Below are 21272 nucleotides of genomic sequence, written 5' to 3' on the forward strand. Positions count from 1 at the left end.
TCCCAGAATCCCAAACCTCTGACCAAGATGGCTGAGGCTTCTGGGAGCTGAAGCCCCAAACACTTGGAGGTCCAGAGATTGGGAATCACTGAAGTAAATAATAGTCAGGCAACTCCAGAGATGCTCTGGGTTCAAGATGATTATCTGAATCCATTTCAGTCCAATTTGGATCAGAAACTGCCTTGTTTACATTCATGGATGATCACCTCTGGCCTTGGGAGAGTTGCAGAAATGTGAACCTGATTATTCCTTTTTAGTCCCCATGTAGCTGTCAATACTATCTACTACCATGGTATCCTTCTGAATCATTTTTCATTTGGAATTTGGTACTCCAGTTTTTAGTGGTTCTACTCCATTCTGCAGGCCATGATGCAGAAGCTGCTGCTGGGTGACTGTAGAGGAATTTTTGAAGTTCCTTGAAATTCAGTTGTATGACTCAAGCTTGTTTAATATCTGCATGAAACCATTAGGAGATATTCTCTCCATCATCTGCTTTACTTTCAACTGTTCTCCATTGCCTAGGCATCTGAGGTGAAATGTCCTCAGTTAGCAAATGACACTTCACACTATTTCACATTTTAATCAAATCCAGAAGAAGTTGGGGCAGTTCTCAACATCTGCCTGAAATCTGTGGTCCAAAACATACTGCAGAAATAATCCAGTTTGGGACTGTTTTAACTGCTCTGGTTCAATGCTAGGGAATTCTAGGAACTGTAGTTCTGCAAGACATTTAGCCTTCTCTGTCAGAGAGCTTTGGTGCCAGAACAAACTACAATTCCCAGGATTCCCTAGCACTGAGCCAGGGCAGTTAAAGTGGTTTCAAACTGGATTATTTCTCCAGTGTGTTTCTGACCCCTGAGGTCTACTTCATTCTGCAGGCCACGATCTACATTCTAGAACCTGCTTCTGGGTGAGAAGTCTGGAGCAGTATTCTGGATCCTTGGCTGATCTCCCATCTTTAATGCTAGTTTGCAAAATTAATACCCAATCTTACCTAAACATCAAGATGGCTTACAACACTTAAAACCTTCCATGTCAATGATAAAATAAAAATAGTAGTAGATATTATATATGTATGTATTGCTTGTATCTCAGCATTGTGGCTTCCTTGGGAAAAGCGCAATGAAACAAGGACTGCACAGAAAAGGAGGCAGGAGAAGGCTGCAAAACTGGAAATTGAAATGTTGCAACAACTAGCTAAGGAGAAGAGCAATGCTATTGATCAGTACCTCCTGAGTGGAGATGAAAAGGTGAGAGGCAACATCCTAGGTGCTGTATTTATTTAAAAGGCAAACACAGAAAGAGTTTGCATTTCTTTTACTGCTGTACAGATGTGGTATACAATGCCCATTTGAGATTATAAACTTTTGAAAACTGAACTAGTGCAGTTACTGTCTTCTCAGACAAGCATATCTTAAAATTAAATCCAGTGATTCTTGATCTCAGTCATAAATTATGAGCATAATCAAACACTGATAGCATTTCAGTTAAAAAAAACCTGGATGTTCATCTGTCTCTTTTATTTATACATTGCAAACCTGTAGACAGGGCTTTGCTGTTCATTCTGTTTTATTGCGCACACCATCATATTTTATTAGATGTACAAAAATATAATAATAGCTTCAAAACCATAGATTAAATGTAAGATTACTTCTCTACAATGGAAGTGGTCTCTCTGTTAGTAGAAGGAACTGTGAGGAGGGATTAGAATGGCAATTTTTATTGACTCTTCCTTTCTGCTGCTTCATGCCAAACACCTTGGTAAGTCTCTAGACTGTCTAGAGCAGATGACAGGATAAAGAAGCCACACAGCAAGAGGGAATCAGCAAGATGTCCATCTACTTCCTCCAATGAGAAATTTACATGTGTTTACAGCCAATTTTTTAATCTGAACATAGCTGATCTCTCCCTCTGTAGACATGTTGGCATAATTATGTATATGCAAGAAATAAGTATCATTCATATTTTGTAACTTGCATTTTAAATCTTTCCACAGTAAAAATTTAAAACTATTTAAAGCTAAAACAATTTGAACAAAACCATGAAACACCATGATAATCACAATAAAAATAATTTAAATAATTTAAATAAAAACAATTTAAAAGGCTAGTTCATTCTGATAGCAATGAGAGTGATAACAGATCCTAAATGGGGAGTACATTATAGAAACCTGTGAGCAACATAGGAGGAAGTCCTCTTCAACATGCCCACAGTATTAAACTGGCAGTTATGACTGTGCTAACCTTCCTTTTTGAATTCCAAAATCTGAAATACTCCAAAATTCAAAATTGTCCACATGGGTGGCTGAGATAGTGAAACTTTTGCTTTCTGATATTTCAGTGTACACAAACTTTGTTTCATGCAAAAATTATTAAAAAAAACATTGTGCATAAAATTACCTTCAGGTTATGTGTATATGGTGTATACAGAATATTAATGAATTTCATTTATGGGACTTGGGTCCCATCTCCAAGATAGCTCATTATGTATACTCAAATATTCCAAAATTATTATTTTTTAAGTCCAAAACATTTCAACCTGTAATTTAATATTCCAAAATTTTTTTAAAAATCCAAAACACTTCTGGTCGCGAGTAAAGGATACTCAACCTGTAATTTAAGTGGATTAAATAAGATTTAAGAACACAAAGAAAATTAACTTTGCAAGTTTGTTTGCTGTCAAATAACATGGAGATACCTAAAATGCTTATCTTATGCTCTGATCATTTTCACTTTTAGCCCAAAGTAAAATTATTAGTCCTCAACTAGAGTCAACCCTTTGAATCAATGAAACTTACATAAGTGTTGATTTACACGTACATTGGATTTAGGCTGAAGTATCTTAAGTGCTAATGCTGCTGCAATGGAACCATTGATCTAAAAATACTAGTGATAGCATCTGAGCAGTCCTGTGTCTTATAGTGAAATCACAACAATAATCTGTCCTCTGAGTAGCTTGCTGTCTTTCAGGCATTAGTATTGTGGTTCTTTAGATGGATTTAGGTTTCTCTGATGGAGGAGCAGATGTTTACAGAGTGGAGTACTGCACCATTTTATTTCAGGCACGTTCCTCCTCTTCCAAGAAGTGTAGGTTTCTTTGAGGGTATAAGGAGCAACACAAGGAAGCTAACTGGGACTGAGGAGGAATTGGCAGGTTTTTCCCAGTCTATGTGGTGCAGATAGCATCTACGTCAAGGGCTGGTATTCACAACCTCATTTTGTATTTCCAACCATTTTCGCTGGCTTTTGGTGAATAGAACTGTCACTGTGTTTTATACAACTGCTAGTTGCAAGGAGAGGATAAATGAATAAACTTTTCATTGTGGCTCAATAAATGTTTTAAATTGCATCCCACTCTCTTTGTAGGTAGCTGTGTGTTCTTATTATGCACATCACCTGTCAGTGTTCAGCCTGGAAACCATGTCCCATCTCCACACCCTTGAGAGCAGAGAATCCATGCTGTTCTTATACAATGCTGCCTTAAGCTATGATGGACATTACCTAGTGGTCTGTAATTACAATGAAGATGAGAAAATCAGCTATGTAACACTATGGAATCTAGACACAGGAAAGGTATCACTTCTAAAATATTTTTTTCCAATGGAAAAGAAACAGCTTTCCTCCTACGGAGTATACTTTTTAAAAAGATGACAATGAACAGTCAGAGCTTTGCAAATGGCTTGCTAACTAATGTGATTTACACTTCCGTCAAGTTTTACTTATCGCTGTTTAGAATTAATAGTACATAGTATTCCCAGTTCTAGAACTTCCAGGCCTAATGTAGTCCTGCCACTCATCTGTTCTTCTCAAGCCAGGCATCCAGACCTACCAACATTTGTCCAGTTTCCAGTCTCTAGAATTTGGGAGTATAGTTGGCCCTCTGTATCCACGGATTCTATATCCATGGTTTCAACTATCCACAGCTTAAACAAACACACACACCCTCCCCAAAATATTAGGACACAATTTTATTTACATTGTATTTAATATGATTTGAGTATCCATGGATTTTGTTATCCACAGGGGGCCTTGGAACCAAACCCCAGTAGATATCAAGAGCCCACTGAAACTAGTTATGAAGAACTACTCCTTAATTCTCTTTCCTGAATTATGACAGTATAACTATATTACATTGCTATTGTAACTTAACAAGGGATAAAAAAAATTCTGTAACTTTTGCAGTTAGTTTTAAGAGGTATGGTTTCACTAAATAATGGTCAAGGAACCACACATGCTTCAGGTTCAGTGTTGTGCTGCTGCCTTGTGCTTGGTTTTTGGATACAGAGATTTGGATGAAGTAGACATAAGACCACCAGTGGCATGTAGAATTCCAATGTAGTCTGTCTCCAACATGTAACTTTTGAAAGCAAGCGTTTTGGTTGTCCTTGAGAAATAAAATACTTTTCAAATAATTGAATGGCAATTGTAAACATTATAACTATAATACTAAATAATTTTGTCTCAGAATGAGAACAGTGACAAATAATTGGGAACTTTCCAACCCCCGCCAGATGTGACTTCGAATTTTTAGGAGCAGGATTTTTACTGTCACCTCATGCATTGCTCTTCCAAAGTGGTACAAGAATGTGAATCAAAACAGCACTGAAAAGGTGGGATAGGAGCAACAATGAGACACTGATCCAGGCAGCCACCTGAAATCATGTATGGAAAAAGGTAGCCCCAGAGGCAGGGATGTACGGTGTGTAAGTTACCCAGTAAAGAGATGTTAGTGCTAAACCAGTGCACTTTACAGTAAAATGTTTTTCTTTATCCCCTAAAAATATAGGTCAGGAAAAGGTTAAAAAATGAGCCAAATGTCTGCTGTACAGCCATTACTGATGATGGTAGCAGAATAATTTTTGGAGTGATGCTGGAAAACAAGTAAGTAAAATTAATAAAGTTGGTGTTTACCTTTATGCTTGGCCAATCAACATTTCTAGTACAAATTGGCACACATAACTGTGAGAGCTTCTCATATGCTATATAGAACAAATGCAATTGTTTCCCCCTTCTTGAAACATATCAGTTTACAGTCCTGTGCATGTTCCAACCTGATTCAGGGCCTGGTCATACTACACTGTTACAGTGCTATGTTCCATGTTAACATGCCATGGCAACACCATATGGAATCCTGGGATTTGCAGTTTAAGGAGGGGGATGCATTTTATTTGACTTTCTTGTGTAATTTGAGTGTTGACTTCACCTATGCGTTGGTTGCATTAGCCTGGCCAGTTATGGTTTAAGATAAATTCAGAAAGGGAGTCAGTCTTTTTCCATACATTTGTAAGTGTGACCTCTTGCCATAACAGATACTAAAAATGTAGGTAGTCAAAAGCTTCCCAGTTGACTTTCCTGTTTCACAAGTGCACCACAGATGCACCTAGCTTGTCACACTGCATTTTATGCTCAGCATAGATCACCCTTATTACATGGAGCATTTAAGCCATAGAGGAGGCAAACAGGGGCTCTTCAGGAGATCCATTTCTTCTTATGGAAGAGGTAGAAATATCATGTAGGCATTTTTCAAGTGTAACATCAAAAAGTCAGTTGCTATTGTGTGGTGTAGTGTTTGAGCATTGTACTATGGCTCTGGAGAACAGGGTTTGACTCTCCCCAAGGGCATGGAAACTCACTAAATGCCCTTGGGAAAATCATACTCTCAGCCTCAGAAGGCAAAGACAAATTCCCTCTGAACAAATCTGGCCAAGAAACCCCTGTGCTAGGTTCATCATAGGGTTGCCATCAGTTGCAAATGACATGAAGACAGACAACAAGAGACAGACTTTAGTCATATAAGCACTTGTTCACAATGACCAGACACTACTTTGGGAAGAGGCAGAGGACTGCACATTCTAAATACATATTGTCTTCTCCATAATAGTACAGGTCAATGCTGCACCAGAAACTACTCCTTGAAACTGGCCAGTTTCACAATGCTTCTAGAGGTTTTTTTTTTTAAACTGTAAGGCCTCTGCCTCATTTACAGAATTTTACAGGAGGGGATGTGGCAGATGCTGTATTGTTTTCTTTGTTTTATACAGATTACAACTCTCTGTCATCAAAGTAATTACAAAGGGTATATGTGAAATTAAGCAATTGCATTAGAATATGAATTACGCTTCAGATCTTTAGTATACCCTTTGTTGCATACATTAGGAATATGCCTTGAAAGCTCTTTAAAATCTGTTCATGCTGCTGATCATTTTGCCATAGTACGTTTAGGTGTTTCCACCCATCCCACTATCTTAGACTCTTAGGCCTGTTACAGACAGCCAAAATAAAGCTGCTTCAAGTCACAGTGGAGGTATGGTGTTTCAATGATGCATGCGTCCTTAAGAGTTCAGAAGCCACACCAAAACCATGCTCCAGTCCTTAGTGCTGGAGTGTGGCTTTGGTGCGACCTCTGGACTCTTAGGACGCATGCATCTTTGAAACACCATACCTCCACTGTGACTCGAAGCAGCTTTATTTTGGCTGTCTGTAACAGGCCCTAGCTTTCATTTGGCAGATACAGACCTTATTTCAGAACAGCAAGCAACTGGAAGGAAGCCCAGTCATTTCATGATTCCATTTAAAAGGCCTATACATGTTTTTAAAAGGTGAAAGTGGCAGCCAAAAATGCCTAATGTAGTAAAATGGTCACTAGCACCCCAAAGGTTGAGAGTCAGCATGATGTAGTAGTTTTGAGTATTTGACAAGGCCTCTAATGATCAGGGCTCAAATCCCAGCTTGGCCATGTAAACCCACTGGGTGATCTTGGGCAAGTCGCACTCTCTCAGCCTCAGAGGATAGGAATGGCAAACCCCCTCAGAAGAAACTTGCCAAGAAAACTCCATGATAGGTTACTTAGGGTTGCCACAAGTCAGATGACTTGAAGGCACACAACAACAAAAACCCCAAAGGTTGCAAAAGTGGGGGGGAGGTCATAGGCTATTTAAGAGCCAAAACTCTGTGTCTTGGGTTTTGGGGATGGCCTTAGAGACACAGGAGGTAACAATGAAAAGGTGCAATCCCCAGACTCCATTATTATAGTAAATGTAAATGCCCCACCCACCCAGCCCCTCACAATTACTCCCCACCATGTTGGAAATGTTTTTAATTTACATGCTCAAGAAGGATTTGACAGTCATCTATCATTCAGTTGCAGAGCTGTTCAGGATTAGTCTTGATAAGCTTCAGGGCAATTGTGACCCAAGTTTCTTCACTTGATATGACCTTGTATTGTTAAGTAAACTGATCTGTATGATGAGACAGTTACTCCTTGTTGATTTTTGTGCCATTTCCTGAATAATTACTATGTCTATGCTGGGCATTATTTTGTTACAACATGAAATGCTGCAAAGAAACACTTTGAAACAAAGAGGACCTGAAAGAGTGATCCAGTTTTAAGTGTTAGAATGAAGGATGAATTTTAAAAATACAGCTGATGATATTTGCTTTTCATAATTCCTAGGATAAAGCTTTGGGATCCATTTAAGCACAGACACAAGTTAATTAAAGGTTATGAAGGTCTTCATCTGAGTGTGAACAGCAAACTGCACATATTAGATGACTCAAAGGCTGTCCTCCTTGCAGGTTTGCTAAGAATTTATGTTCTGATGTGGATTGTTTGGAAAAGGGGGGCTTGAAAATATGCACCTTCAGTACCTTCAGCCATTATTTTTATTACAATAAGAGAGAGAGAAAGAGAGGGAGGGAAGGAGGGAGGGAGAGGGATTCATCATACTAATTGTTATGATAATCAGTATATTATAACTTAAACTGTTTCTGGAAGATTTGGAAGGGTATAACAATCTCTAAATTGGACCCAGGTCTCACCCTGTGTCTGGCTATAATCCTGGGCTTCTTCAGTAAATTCATTAAATAGATGTTTGCCTCATTAGTAGTGATACCACAGAATTATGCTGTCTTGGAGCTAGCTTAGGTAGACGAATGGGGCAAGGATACGGAAAACATAGGCTGCAATCCTGTGGCTGGCATAACTATGCTGCCATATCTGATGGACGCATCATAGCGCAAAGTAATTGTTAAAGCTATGGGTACTGCAGCAACAAGAGGAGAGAATATATGTAGGAAATCATCTCTGTCAAGAGAGAAAGCTCTCCTGCCAACATCTCTGCTGCTCAAGTACCAGCAGGTTAGCTTTCTCTAGTGATGGAGACAGCCTCTTCCATCTCCCTACCAATGGGTGCATACCACTCCAAAAACTGACTTAGGCTATTGTAACAGAGACTTGAGAAACATAATTCAGACTACAGGAAATTCTGAAAGAAGACCCATTATCTTCATTTTTTAAAAAAAGCTCCACTGTTCCATAGAATTAATAATCTTATTTCCATTAATTTTTTCAATACTTCAGTTGAGAGGACAATTTAAATTTGATATATTATCACAATAATCAACTAATATTCATCTAGTCTGTATCATCTAATTAACATGTAATTGAACTAATGTTCAATTAACCTGCATCACTGTCCCATTAATCAGCATCACCTAATGTAAGCTAATTGAAAAAGGGTAATCCTGTAGCCATATGGCAAGTATTTTTAAAAAACTTAAACAGGGATAAACAGGGGGCATACTTTAAATAAAAAACAACTGAAATACCAGCTGGGTCTGAAATACTGGGTCTACTGATTCTTGGAACATACAATGAGCTTTTCAAAACCATTAGAACTAATATTTTGACAAGGCCTTCTACTTTTCCATTTCAGTTGCTCACTCCCTATGGCACACATTGATCTCTCAACCACAGGAGAGAACAGCTGAAATGCAAGTAGTCATGGACTGAGAGACCAGGTGGCTAGATGGAAAGTTGCTGGGAAACAAGTTGGGATCTAAGTTGCTCACTCCTTCCTATTTTAATTCAGTTAAAAGATTTATTTATTTTTTTAAAAATCCAGTCTTCAGACTATGGCTTGAAGGTTGGGAATGCATAGCACGCTTGTAGACTCTCTCATTATTAATAGTCCTGGTTTATTCTAATCAGAGTTTGTCATGACACTCATATCACACAAGCCATAGCTATTACTAAAACTACCAGGAATTAATTTACTATCATGGATTGCCAGTTCACTTCAGACCATGCTTTAGGGACAATTGATAGATTAGTTCTACTTATATTTTGCATGACTTGGACCTTAACAAACTTTAGTTAGAGCAAAGCAAGAAAGGGGAAAAACAGAATTCAAATTATCAATCTCTCAACTATAAATTAGGTGTTTTTTCTTCTTTTTTGAATTAAGATGATGTTTTATCTAGATATATTTTAAAAACAATAATTGGGTGAGTTATTGTATTAATTTTAAGTTCTTTCATCCTAGTCATATAACTGTTGTGACTGAGTAATATTTTTAAAAACCCATCAAACCTGTTCTCGATATCTACACCATTTGTTTGTGTTGCATTTGCATTAAGTTCAAATCCATACAGAAATATTGCTTTCTATTTTGTGCCTATGAATTTAACCATTGTTAGTAAGTAGAGTAAGTAATTCAAGTAAGAAGAAAAGTTTACAATGGAATATTATGTACGTTTTTCTCCATTAGGCGAGGTCAGTCTATGGGACTTGGAAAGTGGCAAAGTTATATCCATCTTTACACCAGACAGCAAAATCTCCTGCATGACAGTTGCCTTTGATAGAAAAGCAATTCTTTTAGGCATGAGTGACAGCCCTACTCTTATCACCTTGAAAATGCTGAGCCTCAACACTGCTACACTTTTGACAGGAACAGATTTATTTGGAGAAGAATCATCAAGCAGTGAAGAAGAGTATGAAGTTGCTTAAAAACCACATTTTTAGCAAAATGAGAAACCAAGCATAAACAAATGAAAATGTATTACATACGTTGATTTTGATTTATAAAAAAATAACACATAACACATTTGGATGGGGAAAAGCCACTAAAAATAGTTTGTAGCGACAATCCTACAATAGTTATTGTGTGCCTTCAGGTCATTCCCAACTTACAGCCATCTGGCATGCAGTCTCTCTCTATATATACTACTTTTTATTATCTTTTATAATAATAATATAAAATTATATTTTATAATATAATTTATTTTATAATGTGTTATAATAATACATTAGATTATCTTTTCTCATGATTCGTGCCTTCTCATGATGTGACCAAAGTATGATAGTCTCAGTTTTGTCATCTTGGCTTCCAGGGACAATTCAGGCTTAATTTGTTCTAAGACCCATTTGTTTTGTCTTTTTGGCTGTCCAGGGTATCCTCAGCACTCTTCTCCCAGCACCATGTCTCACATGAACTGATGGCTGTACTGTCCACTGCCTTTACTGTCCATCTCTCACATGTATACATGGTGATGGTTAATGCCATGGCTTGGACAATTCTAACTGTAGTGCTCAGTTGTATATCTTGATACATCTTTATGCCTTGGACTGCATAAATGATGATGAAAAGCTAAGAAATGCTCTTAAAGACATGGAAGTGCCACTAAGTTTGATAGTCCTGATGATACATCTGTACTTAGGACAAGAGGCTACAGATAGAACAGAATATGGAGAAACAAAATGGTTGCCAACTGGCAAAAGGGTCAGGCAGGAATGAAGTATACCATATTTGTTCAACTTATATGCAGAAAATATCGTACAAAGAGCAGGCTTAGACTCTGAAGGAGGCAAAGATAGGAGGAAGGAGCATCAACAATCTAAGGCGGGTTACAGACCACCATAAGGGACGTCCTTAGGACGTCCCATTTTGAAATAGGGGCGTCTCTTCCAGACGCCCCTTACCCTGTTACGGACAGAGTCCGTAACAAATGGTGGCGGGCGTTCCACACGGCCACCGCCATTTTGACATAACGGACGCTCTGCGTCCGCACATGGCACCCCAGAAGTGACGCCGCGAGTGCGCAACTAGCACCTCACAACGTCTTTTCCGGGGCCCAGGAAGGAGCGCGATTTCTGCGCTCCTTCCTTGGAGCGTCCGGGACCCACACGGTTTGGCCGCTGCGGCTCCTGGACGCTGCAACCGGCGGTGGTGGGAGACCGCCGCATTTCAGCAGTCTGTAACCCGCCTAAGATATGCTTATGACCTCATAATATTAGTAGAAAGCATCATAGACTTGGAACAATTACTAAGGAAGAAAGAACAAAAGCAGGTTTAATGCTGAACATAAAGCAAACAAAAATAACCATGCAAGATCTAAATACATTCAATCTAGATAAGAAATTGAAATAGTTAAAAGATTTCCTGTACTTTGGATCAAAACCTGAGCAGAACAGAGACTGCAGTGAAGAAATCAGAAGGCTGCTATGAATGGAAAAGAACTAGACAGTATCTTAAAGTGCAAAGATATATAACTGAACACTAAAGTTAGAATCATCTAAGCCACTATTCCCCATCACCATGTACAGTGAAGAAAGCTAACAGAAAATAAAACTCACTTGAGATGTGGTGCTGGAAAATAAACTCACTTGAGATGTTGTGCTGGAGAAGAGTGCTGAGAATACCATAGCCAAAAAGAAAAACCAATGGGTCCTTGATCAGATCAAGCCTGAAATCTCCCTGAAAGCCAAGATGATAAACTGAAGATGTTGTACTTCGGTCACATCACAAGAAGGCATAATTAACTTGAAAAGACAATAATGGGAAGGTATAGGACAGCAAAAAGAGAGCAACTGTACACCAGATGGATAGACTCAATCAGGGAGGTAATGGGCCTGAATTTGCAGGACCTAAAGAGAGCAGTGGAGGATGGAGGACTTGGAGATGCCTCGTCCACAGAATCCCCAAGAATTGGGGCCGACTCAAGGGCAGTTAACAATACCTCACCAGTAACGCTATCACTCCAATCGCTCTAACTATAGTGTGACTGACTTGCTACAACCTATTCCTTTCATAAATGAACTAGTTACTGCTCTGAGGGAGTGGCATTTACACGACGGATGCCCCTGGAGCGCCCGGAAGCTGCCTTGGGCCACCTAAGGCAGTCCAAATCCAGCGCCAAAAGGAGATCTTTTCCACTCCTATTTGGGGCCGTGGCATGTGTTCGCTGCAGCCCCGAGGTGATTGGGCTGGAGTAGCTTATAGCCACTTCTTCCTCCCTGTCTGCTTTGGCCCTTAAAGTGTATTTACAGATAACTTTAAAAGAAGTTTATGTAACAAACTTTGTATACCATAGTATAAAACACATTGAATTATCTGAATCTATGATTCTCAACCTGTGGTCCTCCAGATGACTTTAGCTTCCACAATCTTTGATCACTGGCCAAGTTGGCTGGACTTCTGGGAGCTGAAGTCCAAAAAGACCAAAGAAACAAAGTTTGAGAATCACTGACCTAAATTACACTTGCTGCTTGCTTTCTCCCCACTACTGCTTGTTGCTTTCACTCAAGTCTTACAGTGGATCATGTTAGTTGCAGGACTCCTAGTTATCATCATCACAAAATAGAATCTGAACACGTCTGAGCAAATCATACAGAGACAGCCAAGAAAGTCAGGATGTCAATAGCCATATTAACTATTTCTCAGTATTTTATCATACTGGTGGTGGGTGGGATTGGCTATTGTTCAAGATAGTTGCCAAACAAAGGAGAGAAAAGAGGAGGGGTAGGAGTTGAATGATTTATGCATCTGCTAGGGCTTTTCAGTCATCACAGCTCAACCTAAATACATGTAAAGGTATGGCCTGGAATGGAATTTTCCATAACAAAACAGATTATAATATGAGAGGAAAAAATTGGACTGCCTTCTTGCAAATGCACAGCATCTTCTGTAATATACAGAGACTCTTTGGATGTAAGCCAAGGAAGACATTATTTTTTAAAAGGCCAATATAACAAACATTCTGTTCTATTTTTTTTTTTACAACCAAAATGGTTTTTATTCATAAGCCAGTGCATGCGAAAGATTAGACCCCAGTAACTGTTACACTCTACACTCTAGTGGCACATTTCTCATCTGCATGTGCCTAGGTTTATAAAATTTAGAATGAACAGGGAGATTGTCAAATCACAGCAAGCAGTTATTTTAAAATCAAAACAGAACTTCACAGCAATGACAGTCTCTTAAAAATGGGAAACATTTTACTATGGTAGGACTGAGAGTCAGGTTTTAATTGGTAGCATTGAAGATGCAGGAACTGCAGCCACTTGTCAGGATATTCTGATTTCAGGATCTGGGCAGATACTAAATGCACACCTTTACCTTGTTGCAGAATTACTGCGCTTGCAAACAGTACTGAATTTATACAAGTCTTATGAACAATGTGGAGAATGGTCTTAAGCATGTACTAGGCCAGTGACTCTTCCAAGTCTGATTCAATTAACTGGAATCAAGTTACTGTACATCACATGCCCTCTTTCCCTGGCTCAAGTTAATAGTTTGGAACTTAATTTTCTTGACCATTGCATGATTTGGTTTAAAACACAGGGGAAAGGAGCAAATAGACATGAAAAATAAAAATACATGCATAAAACAGGCACCTTATACCTTTACAGAGCAGAGTTGTAATACTTCAGTTGGTGATCCAGATGTGTTACAACAGCCATTCCCAGTTAAGCAGGGTAGTATATTGATTCTCACATATACTGTTTCTCATTCTTGCTAAATGCCTTTATTCATTTAAAGCAAAGTATCTGGGCCAGTTTGTCATCAAAAGCCTTTTTGTAATCAGAACCTTTCCAACATTAAATAAAAAAATGTGACACTGTCATTACTTTTGTTGTAGAAGCAAAAATTCAATACTAGAATTTGTTCTTGGGTCATTTATCTCTCTCGTTTACATTGCTATTGCCTCACATGCATATTAAATATCAATTAAATGCAAAGGGAACCCTCTTACCTCTTGGAGAGGGCTGCTTATTATTTGAAAAATAGTGTAGCACTATGTTAGTCAACCAGCCCAAAAGCTTTTTATCATCAAACCTGGCATGAAGTACTACATCAATAAATAATGCATGATATTGAAACAACTTCAATTATTATGTTCTGGTTCCTTATGTGTAAGATTTTTTTTTAAAAAAGTGATTCTATTAGAGAAGAACACTTCATTTAATAAACCTACATCTATTGTTACCTCTTATAAAAGGGAGCGGTTGTGATTTTTTTTAAAAACTATTACTGCACTTTGCTCAGCTTTAAGAGCCTGGAAAGCAGGAAGACCTGTTAACATGCTAATCCCAGTAAACATCTATAACCATCCACAGACTGACAGTTAGTATACTACATATGCATTTCTGAACCTCTTTGAACATTATTATGTATTCCTGCTACCATCTAAGGCGTCAACAGCAACATAGCACAACAGGAATTAGGAAGCCAAGCAGTAAAATGGGAAAAATGAGCAGCCTCAGTTCAGGACTGCCTTTATAATGCTGAATGAACCTCTTCTAGCCATCAGTATTTCACTGTTTAAAATGTTTTTCCAAAACAGACCCTAGATTCACCATAAGGAACATAAAATAAATTAACACATATAGTGATCACATTAAAGGGAAAAAGAAGTCTGGCTTTTCACCTTGTAAGACTTAAAATGTAGTCAGACTGTAGGCCCCAATTCAAAATGTTATTTATAGCAGCCTGACAACTAATATAATCATAGAACTAACAGAACAAGCCATAATAGACTAAAGTTACAATTTAAATAGATGCTGACACACTAGTCTTAACATGATTATCCCTTCAGTTCTTTCTCATCAGGTATTGCCATAATTCTACAATTAAAAAGGCTGAGGGACCAAGAATCTTTAATTCCGCCTGTGCTGCTACTATGTGACCCTGCTTGAAGAATTTGGTTATTTAGTGCAGAATATTCAAAGCACACAAAATACCAACAGCTATTAATACTCCATTTAGTTCTGTAGACTTTAAAAATTATTGCATAGTTTTATGCATTATTCTAAAATACTAGTTGCTTATTAAACAGTTTTTTTTAATAAAAATGACACAGCTCTCAGTGCATTTAGAACATTGACTACCTCGATCGTCTATCTTTTTTGGATTTGTCTGTACATTTTTCCATAGTCTTCTCATTGTCTCCTCTGCACTTGGGGCAATACCATTTCCCCTTTGGTTTGTAAGTGAGTCCAACACATGAAAAATGAAACCACTCAATGGGACACAGTTCACTGTCACACCCTATCATTTCTCCATAAGACACTTGGTCACAAAGACAGTAAGTTGGCTCATTAGGGTCTACTGCGAAGTCTACTGGTGAAGCCTCCCTTTCTTGTTTAGCTTTAGAGCGTTTCTTTTTCTTAGCAGATTTAGACCTCTTTTCTTTAGGTGGTTGGTCATCATACTCATCCATTCCATTTGCTATATGGCAAATATCACGGCTTTCACTTGTACGCTGTCTACGGGGCCTTCGTGAAGATCTTTCTGGCTGGCATGGATCTACTTTTGACTTTTCAATGGGTTTTTCAGTATCTGACAACTCTTGGAAACACTGGGAGTGGGACTCTATTTGCCGGGCTCTGTTCTCCACTAACTCAAGCATTTGAGTAACAATTTGGATCTTCTCATCCCCAAGCTCTTGGTTGTTGATAAGGGCTCTCTGAAGATGCTGTTGCAAACGCTTTTTCTGAGCAGGATCATCTTCACTCTTGTACTTTTCATATACTTCATCAATTTCTTTTAATGCTTCTGTCAAGAAGAAATAGTCAATACAACTGTATCACAAACTAGAACTTCTAAAAACATTGCTGGCAAGTTGACAGACATTTTTAACAGTACACAATGCATCCTATTTAATACAGCATATACTGTATATATTCATGTATGAGTTGACTCATGTATAAATTGAGGGCAGGGTTTGGGGCCAAAATTATGCATTCTGATATGACTTGTGGATAAGTTGAGGGTAAAACCTAGGAGCATTTAACAAAGGAAGGAAAGGATGAAGCAAAAAGGAAATGATACCAGCAGGCATAATTGTGTGACTTGCTCTGGGATTTGGGTGAGGGTGCTTTAGATGGCAAAGGAGAAAAAATGTTCAGCAACCAAAGGTATGCCTTGTCTTAATACAGTCCCCCCCCCCAATGTCTGCAGAGGTTAGGTGTGCAGGATCTCTGCCAAAGTAAAACAAATATCTCTAGGCCTCCCAAAACCTATGGGGCTATGGTGCCAGTAGCAGGAATCTTTCAGGCTGGGAGTGGGGCTCAGCACATTTCCTCAGGGTAAATTTTACTGATTTTGGTGTAATTTAATTCTTTCTAGCTTGGACTGTAAGGAAATTCCAAGTGTCCTGAGTAATTTTTTGAATTCTAAAAGGAATCAAAGCTTTTCCTTCCCAGGGAAATGATCTGCAGTTTCTACTGCCCATACTTGTCTGAGTGCACAAACTCTCACTGGGAAAAATGTTCAACAACAGTAACAAAAGATGACGTTGTAGAGGGGAAACAAAAAAGAGATGGTCCTTCTGTCCTTTCTCCCCTCTCCTTGTGTGTAATGTGTGCCTTCAAGTCATTTCTGACACGGCGACCCTACCATGGGGGTTTCTTGGCAAGATTTGTTCAGAGGTAGTTTGACTTTCTCTGAGGCTGACAGAGTGGGTTTCATGACCAAGCAGGAAATCGAACCTCGTCTCCAGAGTTGTAGTCCAACACTTAAACCACTACGCCACTCATTCTATATGAAATATGAAAAGGCAAGCTGTCTTTAATTCTCAATATGAACACTGTAAATTATGCATTCAAAGGAAAGCTACTATTAACTTTATTTATTGGGAGGAGAAACCTCATCCTCGCCTGAATATCATGTACACTACATTGCATTTTTGTATGCTGTATCAGCCCAGAGTTAACCTCTCCCCAGCCCACTCATGTTGTATACACTGCTACTAAAACAATACCTGCAAATATGCTGTTAAGGTAGTGTTCCTAGCCATTAATATGAAAGAGGTAGTCTGCTCACTAAGGGCACAATATGCTGACAGGAGATAAACGGGATCCTGGTTTGTGCCTACCTGTCCAGCTGAAGCCTGTCAACCCTGCTTGAGAGCTGAATGACACACACAAAGACACAAGTTCAAGTGACTGTTTGTATGCCATCTGATAAACAAAATCAACTTTAATATTTTAAGGAGACATCGACTCTATATATATATATATATATATATATTAAAAAAGGACCCAGATACCTTGGTGACTCCTATGACTCTTGAGATCAGGCTTCGATTTCTTGTTTGGCCATGAAACCCACCTTGGGCAAGTCATACTCTCTCAGCCTCAGGGGAAGGCAATGCAAACCTCTTGTGAACAAATGTTGTCAAAATCCTCATGATAGGGTCACCCTAAGTCGGAAATGACTTGAAGGCACACAACCGCAGCCACAAGGCACCATATTACCTTGTTGTGGTCTGTAAAGAAGGGTGTGAGTAGGGAGATCTTAACATTTGGGAACTTTTTTGGCCAGTGCACGCTACTGGGAACCCTTCTCTGGGCTGTAGTTCCTTGATTCAATATGTGGGGAAAGGGGTGTGTGTGTGGGGATGGGCTTGAGGGAAAACCAAAGCTGACCCTTCTTCCCCTTCCCCCAAAGGTTGCATCCACACTGCTGAAATAATAAGGTTTGACACCACTTTAACTGCCATGGCTCAATGTTATGAAATTCTGGGAATTGTAGTTTGCTGTGACACCAGAGCTCTCTGGCAGAGAAGGCAAAATGTCCCACAAAACTACAATTCTCAGAATCCCACAGCCCCAAGCCACAGCAGTTAAAGTGGTGTGTTATTTCTGCAGTGTAGATGCAGCCCAAATCAGGCTCACCAGCAAAAGTGGGAGGCAGATGGGAGGGGGGTCAAAGTTCACTATCTCTCCACTTTCAAGGAAGAAAAGGGTGTTTTTTGGAAGTATCACCCCCACAACACAAAACCACACACTCAATTCCACAAACACAACCCCTCCACATACACATATACAACCCCCAGCCACCCTTGCCCTCCCGTCCCAACCCCCACATACACAACTCCCCTCATATATACACACACACCCAACACCATTTCCCCATACAAGCCTCCACCCACCACAGCATCCCATACACAACCCCCACACCCACCCCTCAAATACACACATACACAATTCCCTCACAACCCCAACCCCACGCCACACCACCTCCTATATACAACCCCCCCACAACCACAACCCCCGAATACACACATCCAACCCCCTCACAACCACAACCCCGCCACATAAACCCCGCACACACAGACATACCCACCCCCTCCCAGCCCTCTGAGCCTCACCCCTGCAGCGCGTGTCGACCTCCCTGAGGAGCGAGGCCAGCCTCTGCATGTCCAGCGGCAGGGACTCCACGCACTCCAGGTAGTCCTGCACGTAGCGGGCCAGGAACCGCTCAGACACCCCCCCTCCTCCTCCGCCGCCTCCTCCGCAGGGGAACCCGGCCGCCCCTCCGCAGCCCGCCGCCACCGCTCCCCCCGCGGAGGCCCCAGCAGCGTTTCCCAGCAGCAGCGCCGCCGCCGCCGCCGCCGGGGAGACCACGACCGCCGCCGCCACCAGCCCAGGCCCCGCCCCTCCCGGCTGTTGCCCCGGCGACCCCAGCATCATGACGCGCGCGCGAGACGCCCCTCGCAGGGGGAGGGGAGGGGAGGGGGATAGGGGTCCCCGCGAGGACGCCTCAATCCGAGGAAGAGGAAGAAGAGACTCCTTTCTCCTCCTCCGCCTCCTCTTCCACTTAGAACTCCCCGCCTCTTTCCTCTTCCGTGCGCGCGCGCCCCCTCTTCTTCTTTTTTCTTTCTTTTCTCGAGCACGCATGCGCGAGGCCATGTCCTTATAAGGCGCGGCCGGTTCGCATTCTCCCGCCTTCCCCGCGCGGCCGACGCCATTGGCCCTGAATTGAAAGACGTCAGAAGACAAACGGGGGAGGGAGGGGCGGGGTTTTCCCTCCAAGGCTCCTCTCCCCACCTCTCTGCCTCAGATGGATTCTTTTCCCCTTCCCGTGGCATCATGGGAATTGTAGTTTGAGTTTGTAGTTTTAATCTCTTTAGCAACCTTGTGAGATAAATGAGCACTGTGTCCTCCTAAGAGCCGGCGTGGCTCCCAGTTTGAGCTTGTAGTTTTAACTGCCCTGTCTCAGTGGCAGTCTCAATCCTGGGAACTATAGTTCTGAGAGACATTTAGCCTTCTCTGTCACAGAGCTGTAGTGTCACTACAATTCCCAGGATTCCCTAACACTGAATCAGGGCAGTTAAAGCAGCACCAGAATTCTAGGGAATTCTGGGAGTTGTAGTTTCGTGTAACGTTTAGGGGATTCTCGGAGCTGTAGTTTCATGAGACATTTAGGGGATTCTGGGAGCTGTGGTTCCTGTGCGACGTTTAGGGGATTCTGGGAATTGTATTTTTTTGAGACGTTTAACCGTTTTAACTGCCCCGGCTCAGTGCTGGGAAGTGTAATTCGTTGTGGCACCAGAGCCCTGTGACAGAGAAGGCTAAATGTCTGAGAAAACGACACTTCCCAGAATTCCCTAGCACTGTGTCTCAAAGTGGATTATTTCTGCAGTGCGTTTTGGACCCGTGACTCTAGGAGCGTCAGCCATTTTGAACAAAAAAGGGCCGGGCGTCCCGAGAATGAGCCCCGTTCTGTTGGTGCTCAGCGACGTCACCGCCTCCTCGGGAGGAGGAGGAGGAGACGCGCATGCGCACTACCTGCGTGACTATGGGGCGTGGGCGACGAGTGGCCCCTCCCGCGCTCACCCGCTCGGCCCTGGGGGCTTCTTGGCGGAAGGAGTGAGGCGGCGGGAGGGGGTCTTGCGCGCCGGGGAGCGCGCGGCACTCTCTGCCAAAGGTCCGGGGACTTTCCCCTAGGCGGGGCCAAGGCCCTGAGGAACAGCGTCCTCCGCGCGTAGCCTAGAGAGCAGGTCTTCGGGACGCCCGCCACTTACGGCCTTTCCTGCTCACGTCAGTATATATACCCTGTAACCAGCATTACCTTCCAGGTTACAGTGAGCAAAGAGAAAAAGGCCATAAATCGTCCATCTTTCACTGAGGGTCCAAACCTCTCACCTCCAAAATGTGTACCGTGTGGGTATTCTTGTAATTCTTTATCACAGGATCGTTTTTTGAGGCCCTAAACACCGTTACTTGTAATATGCAAATTTCTCCCGAAGCTGACCAATGGGAAAGAAGCAATCAGCCCTCCCCTTGGGTTGGTTTTCAATGGTCTGGGGAAGGAAGAGTTTTTGCCTTGCTTGTAAATAGGAAGGGCTTTGGGGCAGCAAAAGGCTGCAGAAATAGTTTGACCCCCCTTAAACATCCATGGCTCAGTGCTATGCGATTCTGGGAATTGTAGTTTCTTGTGGCACCAGAGCTCTTTTGACAAAAGGAGGCTGAATGGTCCACAGAGCTACAGTTCCCAGGATTCCATAGCCTTGAGCCATGATGGCAGTTAAAAGGGGTGACGAACTGGGATTTGTTTGTTGTGGCACCAGAGGCACCAAGGCTATGGAATTCTGGGAACTGTAGTTTGTCGTGGCACCTTTTCCCTGTTTGTGAAACCTTGGCCTACGACTATGGAGGTAAGGATTCACTTTCCAGTCTGGCCACGAAACCCACTGGGTGCCCCTGGGCGAGTCACACTCTCTCAGCCTCAGAGGAAGGCAATGGCAACTCTCTGAAGAATCTGGCCAAGAAAACCCCATGATAGTTCTTAGGGTGGCCGCCATATGTTGGGAATGACTTGAAGGCGCACAACGGCAACAAACAATCTCCTCAAGAGGGCAAATAGTAGAGTCTGGCGTTCAAAATAAGAGCAGAATTGGAACTCAGGTGCTGGTATGAACTTTGCAGAGGAAGACATAGATGGTGTTTACTGCATGCAACACTGGGGAATGTTCATTTTGGGAGACTACAGATGCCGTGGGCTATATTTCTGTGAAGAATGAACTGGCAAAAGCCACTTCTGAGTATTCCTTGCCTAAGAAAGCCCTGTCAAATTCATGGGGTTGCCATAAGCTGACAGAGGACTTGAAGGCACATAGACACAGCTCCCAGAATCCCCCCTTGTCCAGCATCTCCACTGACCAAAAAACTAGTTTCCACACACACTGGATGACCTGTTTGCTAGTGTGTGCCTTCAAGATATTTCTGACTTTTGGCGACCCTAAAATGAACCTACCAAGGGATGTGCTTGGCACCTTTCTTCAGAATGGGTTTGCCATGGCCAAACCCATGAGGCTGAGAGAGCGTGACTCACCCAAAATCACCCAGGTGGTTTCCATGGCTGAGCCAGGATTCGAACCCCAGTCACAGTCCAACACTCAAACCACTACACAACTATGAAACCATTT

At 41.5% G+C, this 21272-nt stretch overlaps 2 protein-coding genes and 1 non-coding gene across 4 annotated transcripts in view; 1 reads left to right on the plus strand and 2 right to left on the minus strand.

The window, feature by feature from the left end:
* LOC149312804 (uncharacterized) overlaps positions 1–11501 on the plus strand; it is a 59607-nt gene extending 48106 nt beyond the window's left edge. Inside the window, exons 27-31 of the mRNA XM_089525414.1 lie at positions 1096–1250; positions 3366–3572; positions 4786–4880; positions 7453–7574; positions 9548–11501. Coding sequence (XP_089381540.1) covers positions 1096–1250; positions 3366–3572; positions 4786–4880; positions 7453–7574; positions 9548–9786 — 818 coding nt within the window. The 3' untranslated portion in view covers positions 9787–11501. The remainder of the gene's footprint in view (positions 1–1095; positions 1251–3365; positions 3573–4785; positions 4881–7452; positions 7575–9547) is intronic.
* Positions 11502–13560: 2059 nt separating this feature from the next.
* ING2 (inhibitor of growth family member 2) lies at positions 13561–18698 on the minus strand. Of its 2 annotated transcripts, none has more exons than XM_089525415.1 (2): positions 18213–18698; positions 13561–15613 (listed from the first exon to the last, which is right to left on the minus strand). In XM_089525415.1, exons 1-2 carry the CDS (start codon positions 18532–18534, stop codon positions 14943–14945), a joined length of 993 nt encoding a protein of 330 aa, XP_089381541.1. In that variant the 5' UTR covers positions 18535–18698; the 3' UTR covers positions 13561–14942. The 2 variants fall into 2 exon arrangements, with proteins under 2 accessions (XP_089381541.1, XP_089381542.1); XM_089525416.1 differs by having other exon boundaries at positions 13561–15610; positions 18213–18327.
* Positions 18699–19542: 844 nt separating this feature from the next.
* Positions 19543–19859, minus strand: LOC149312806 (RNase MRP). Its single transcript, XR_016281544.1, has one exon.
* Between the last annotated feature and the right edge of the window lie 1413 nt (positions 19860–21272).

Source organism: Sceloporus occidentalis, unplaced genomic scaffold, assembly GCF_023333645.1.
Source record: "Sceloporus occidentalis isolate IW3139 unplaced genomic scaffold, rSceOcc1.0.p SCAF_5, whole genome shotgun sequence".
In the NCBI taxonomy this organism is placed as follows: Eukaryota; Metazoa; Chordata; class Lepidosauria; order Squamata; family Phrynosomatidae; genus Sceloporus; species Sceloporus occidentalis.

What these genes read in the sequence shown, in the direction of transcription:
- ING2 (XM_089525415.1), bottom strand. Translation starts at nt 18,534, where the DNA reads ATGATGCTGGGGTCGCCGGGGCAACAGCCGGGAGGGGCGGGGCCTGGG. An exon ending in GGTCGACACGCGCTGCAGGG is followed by an intron (nt 15,614 to 18,212) that starts GTGAGGCTCAGA and finishes TCTTCTTGACAG; the next exon opens with AAGCATTAAAAGAAATTGAT.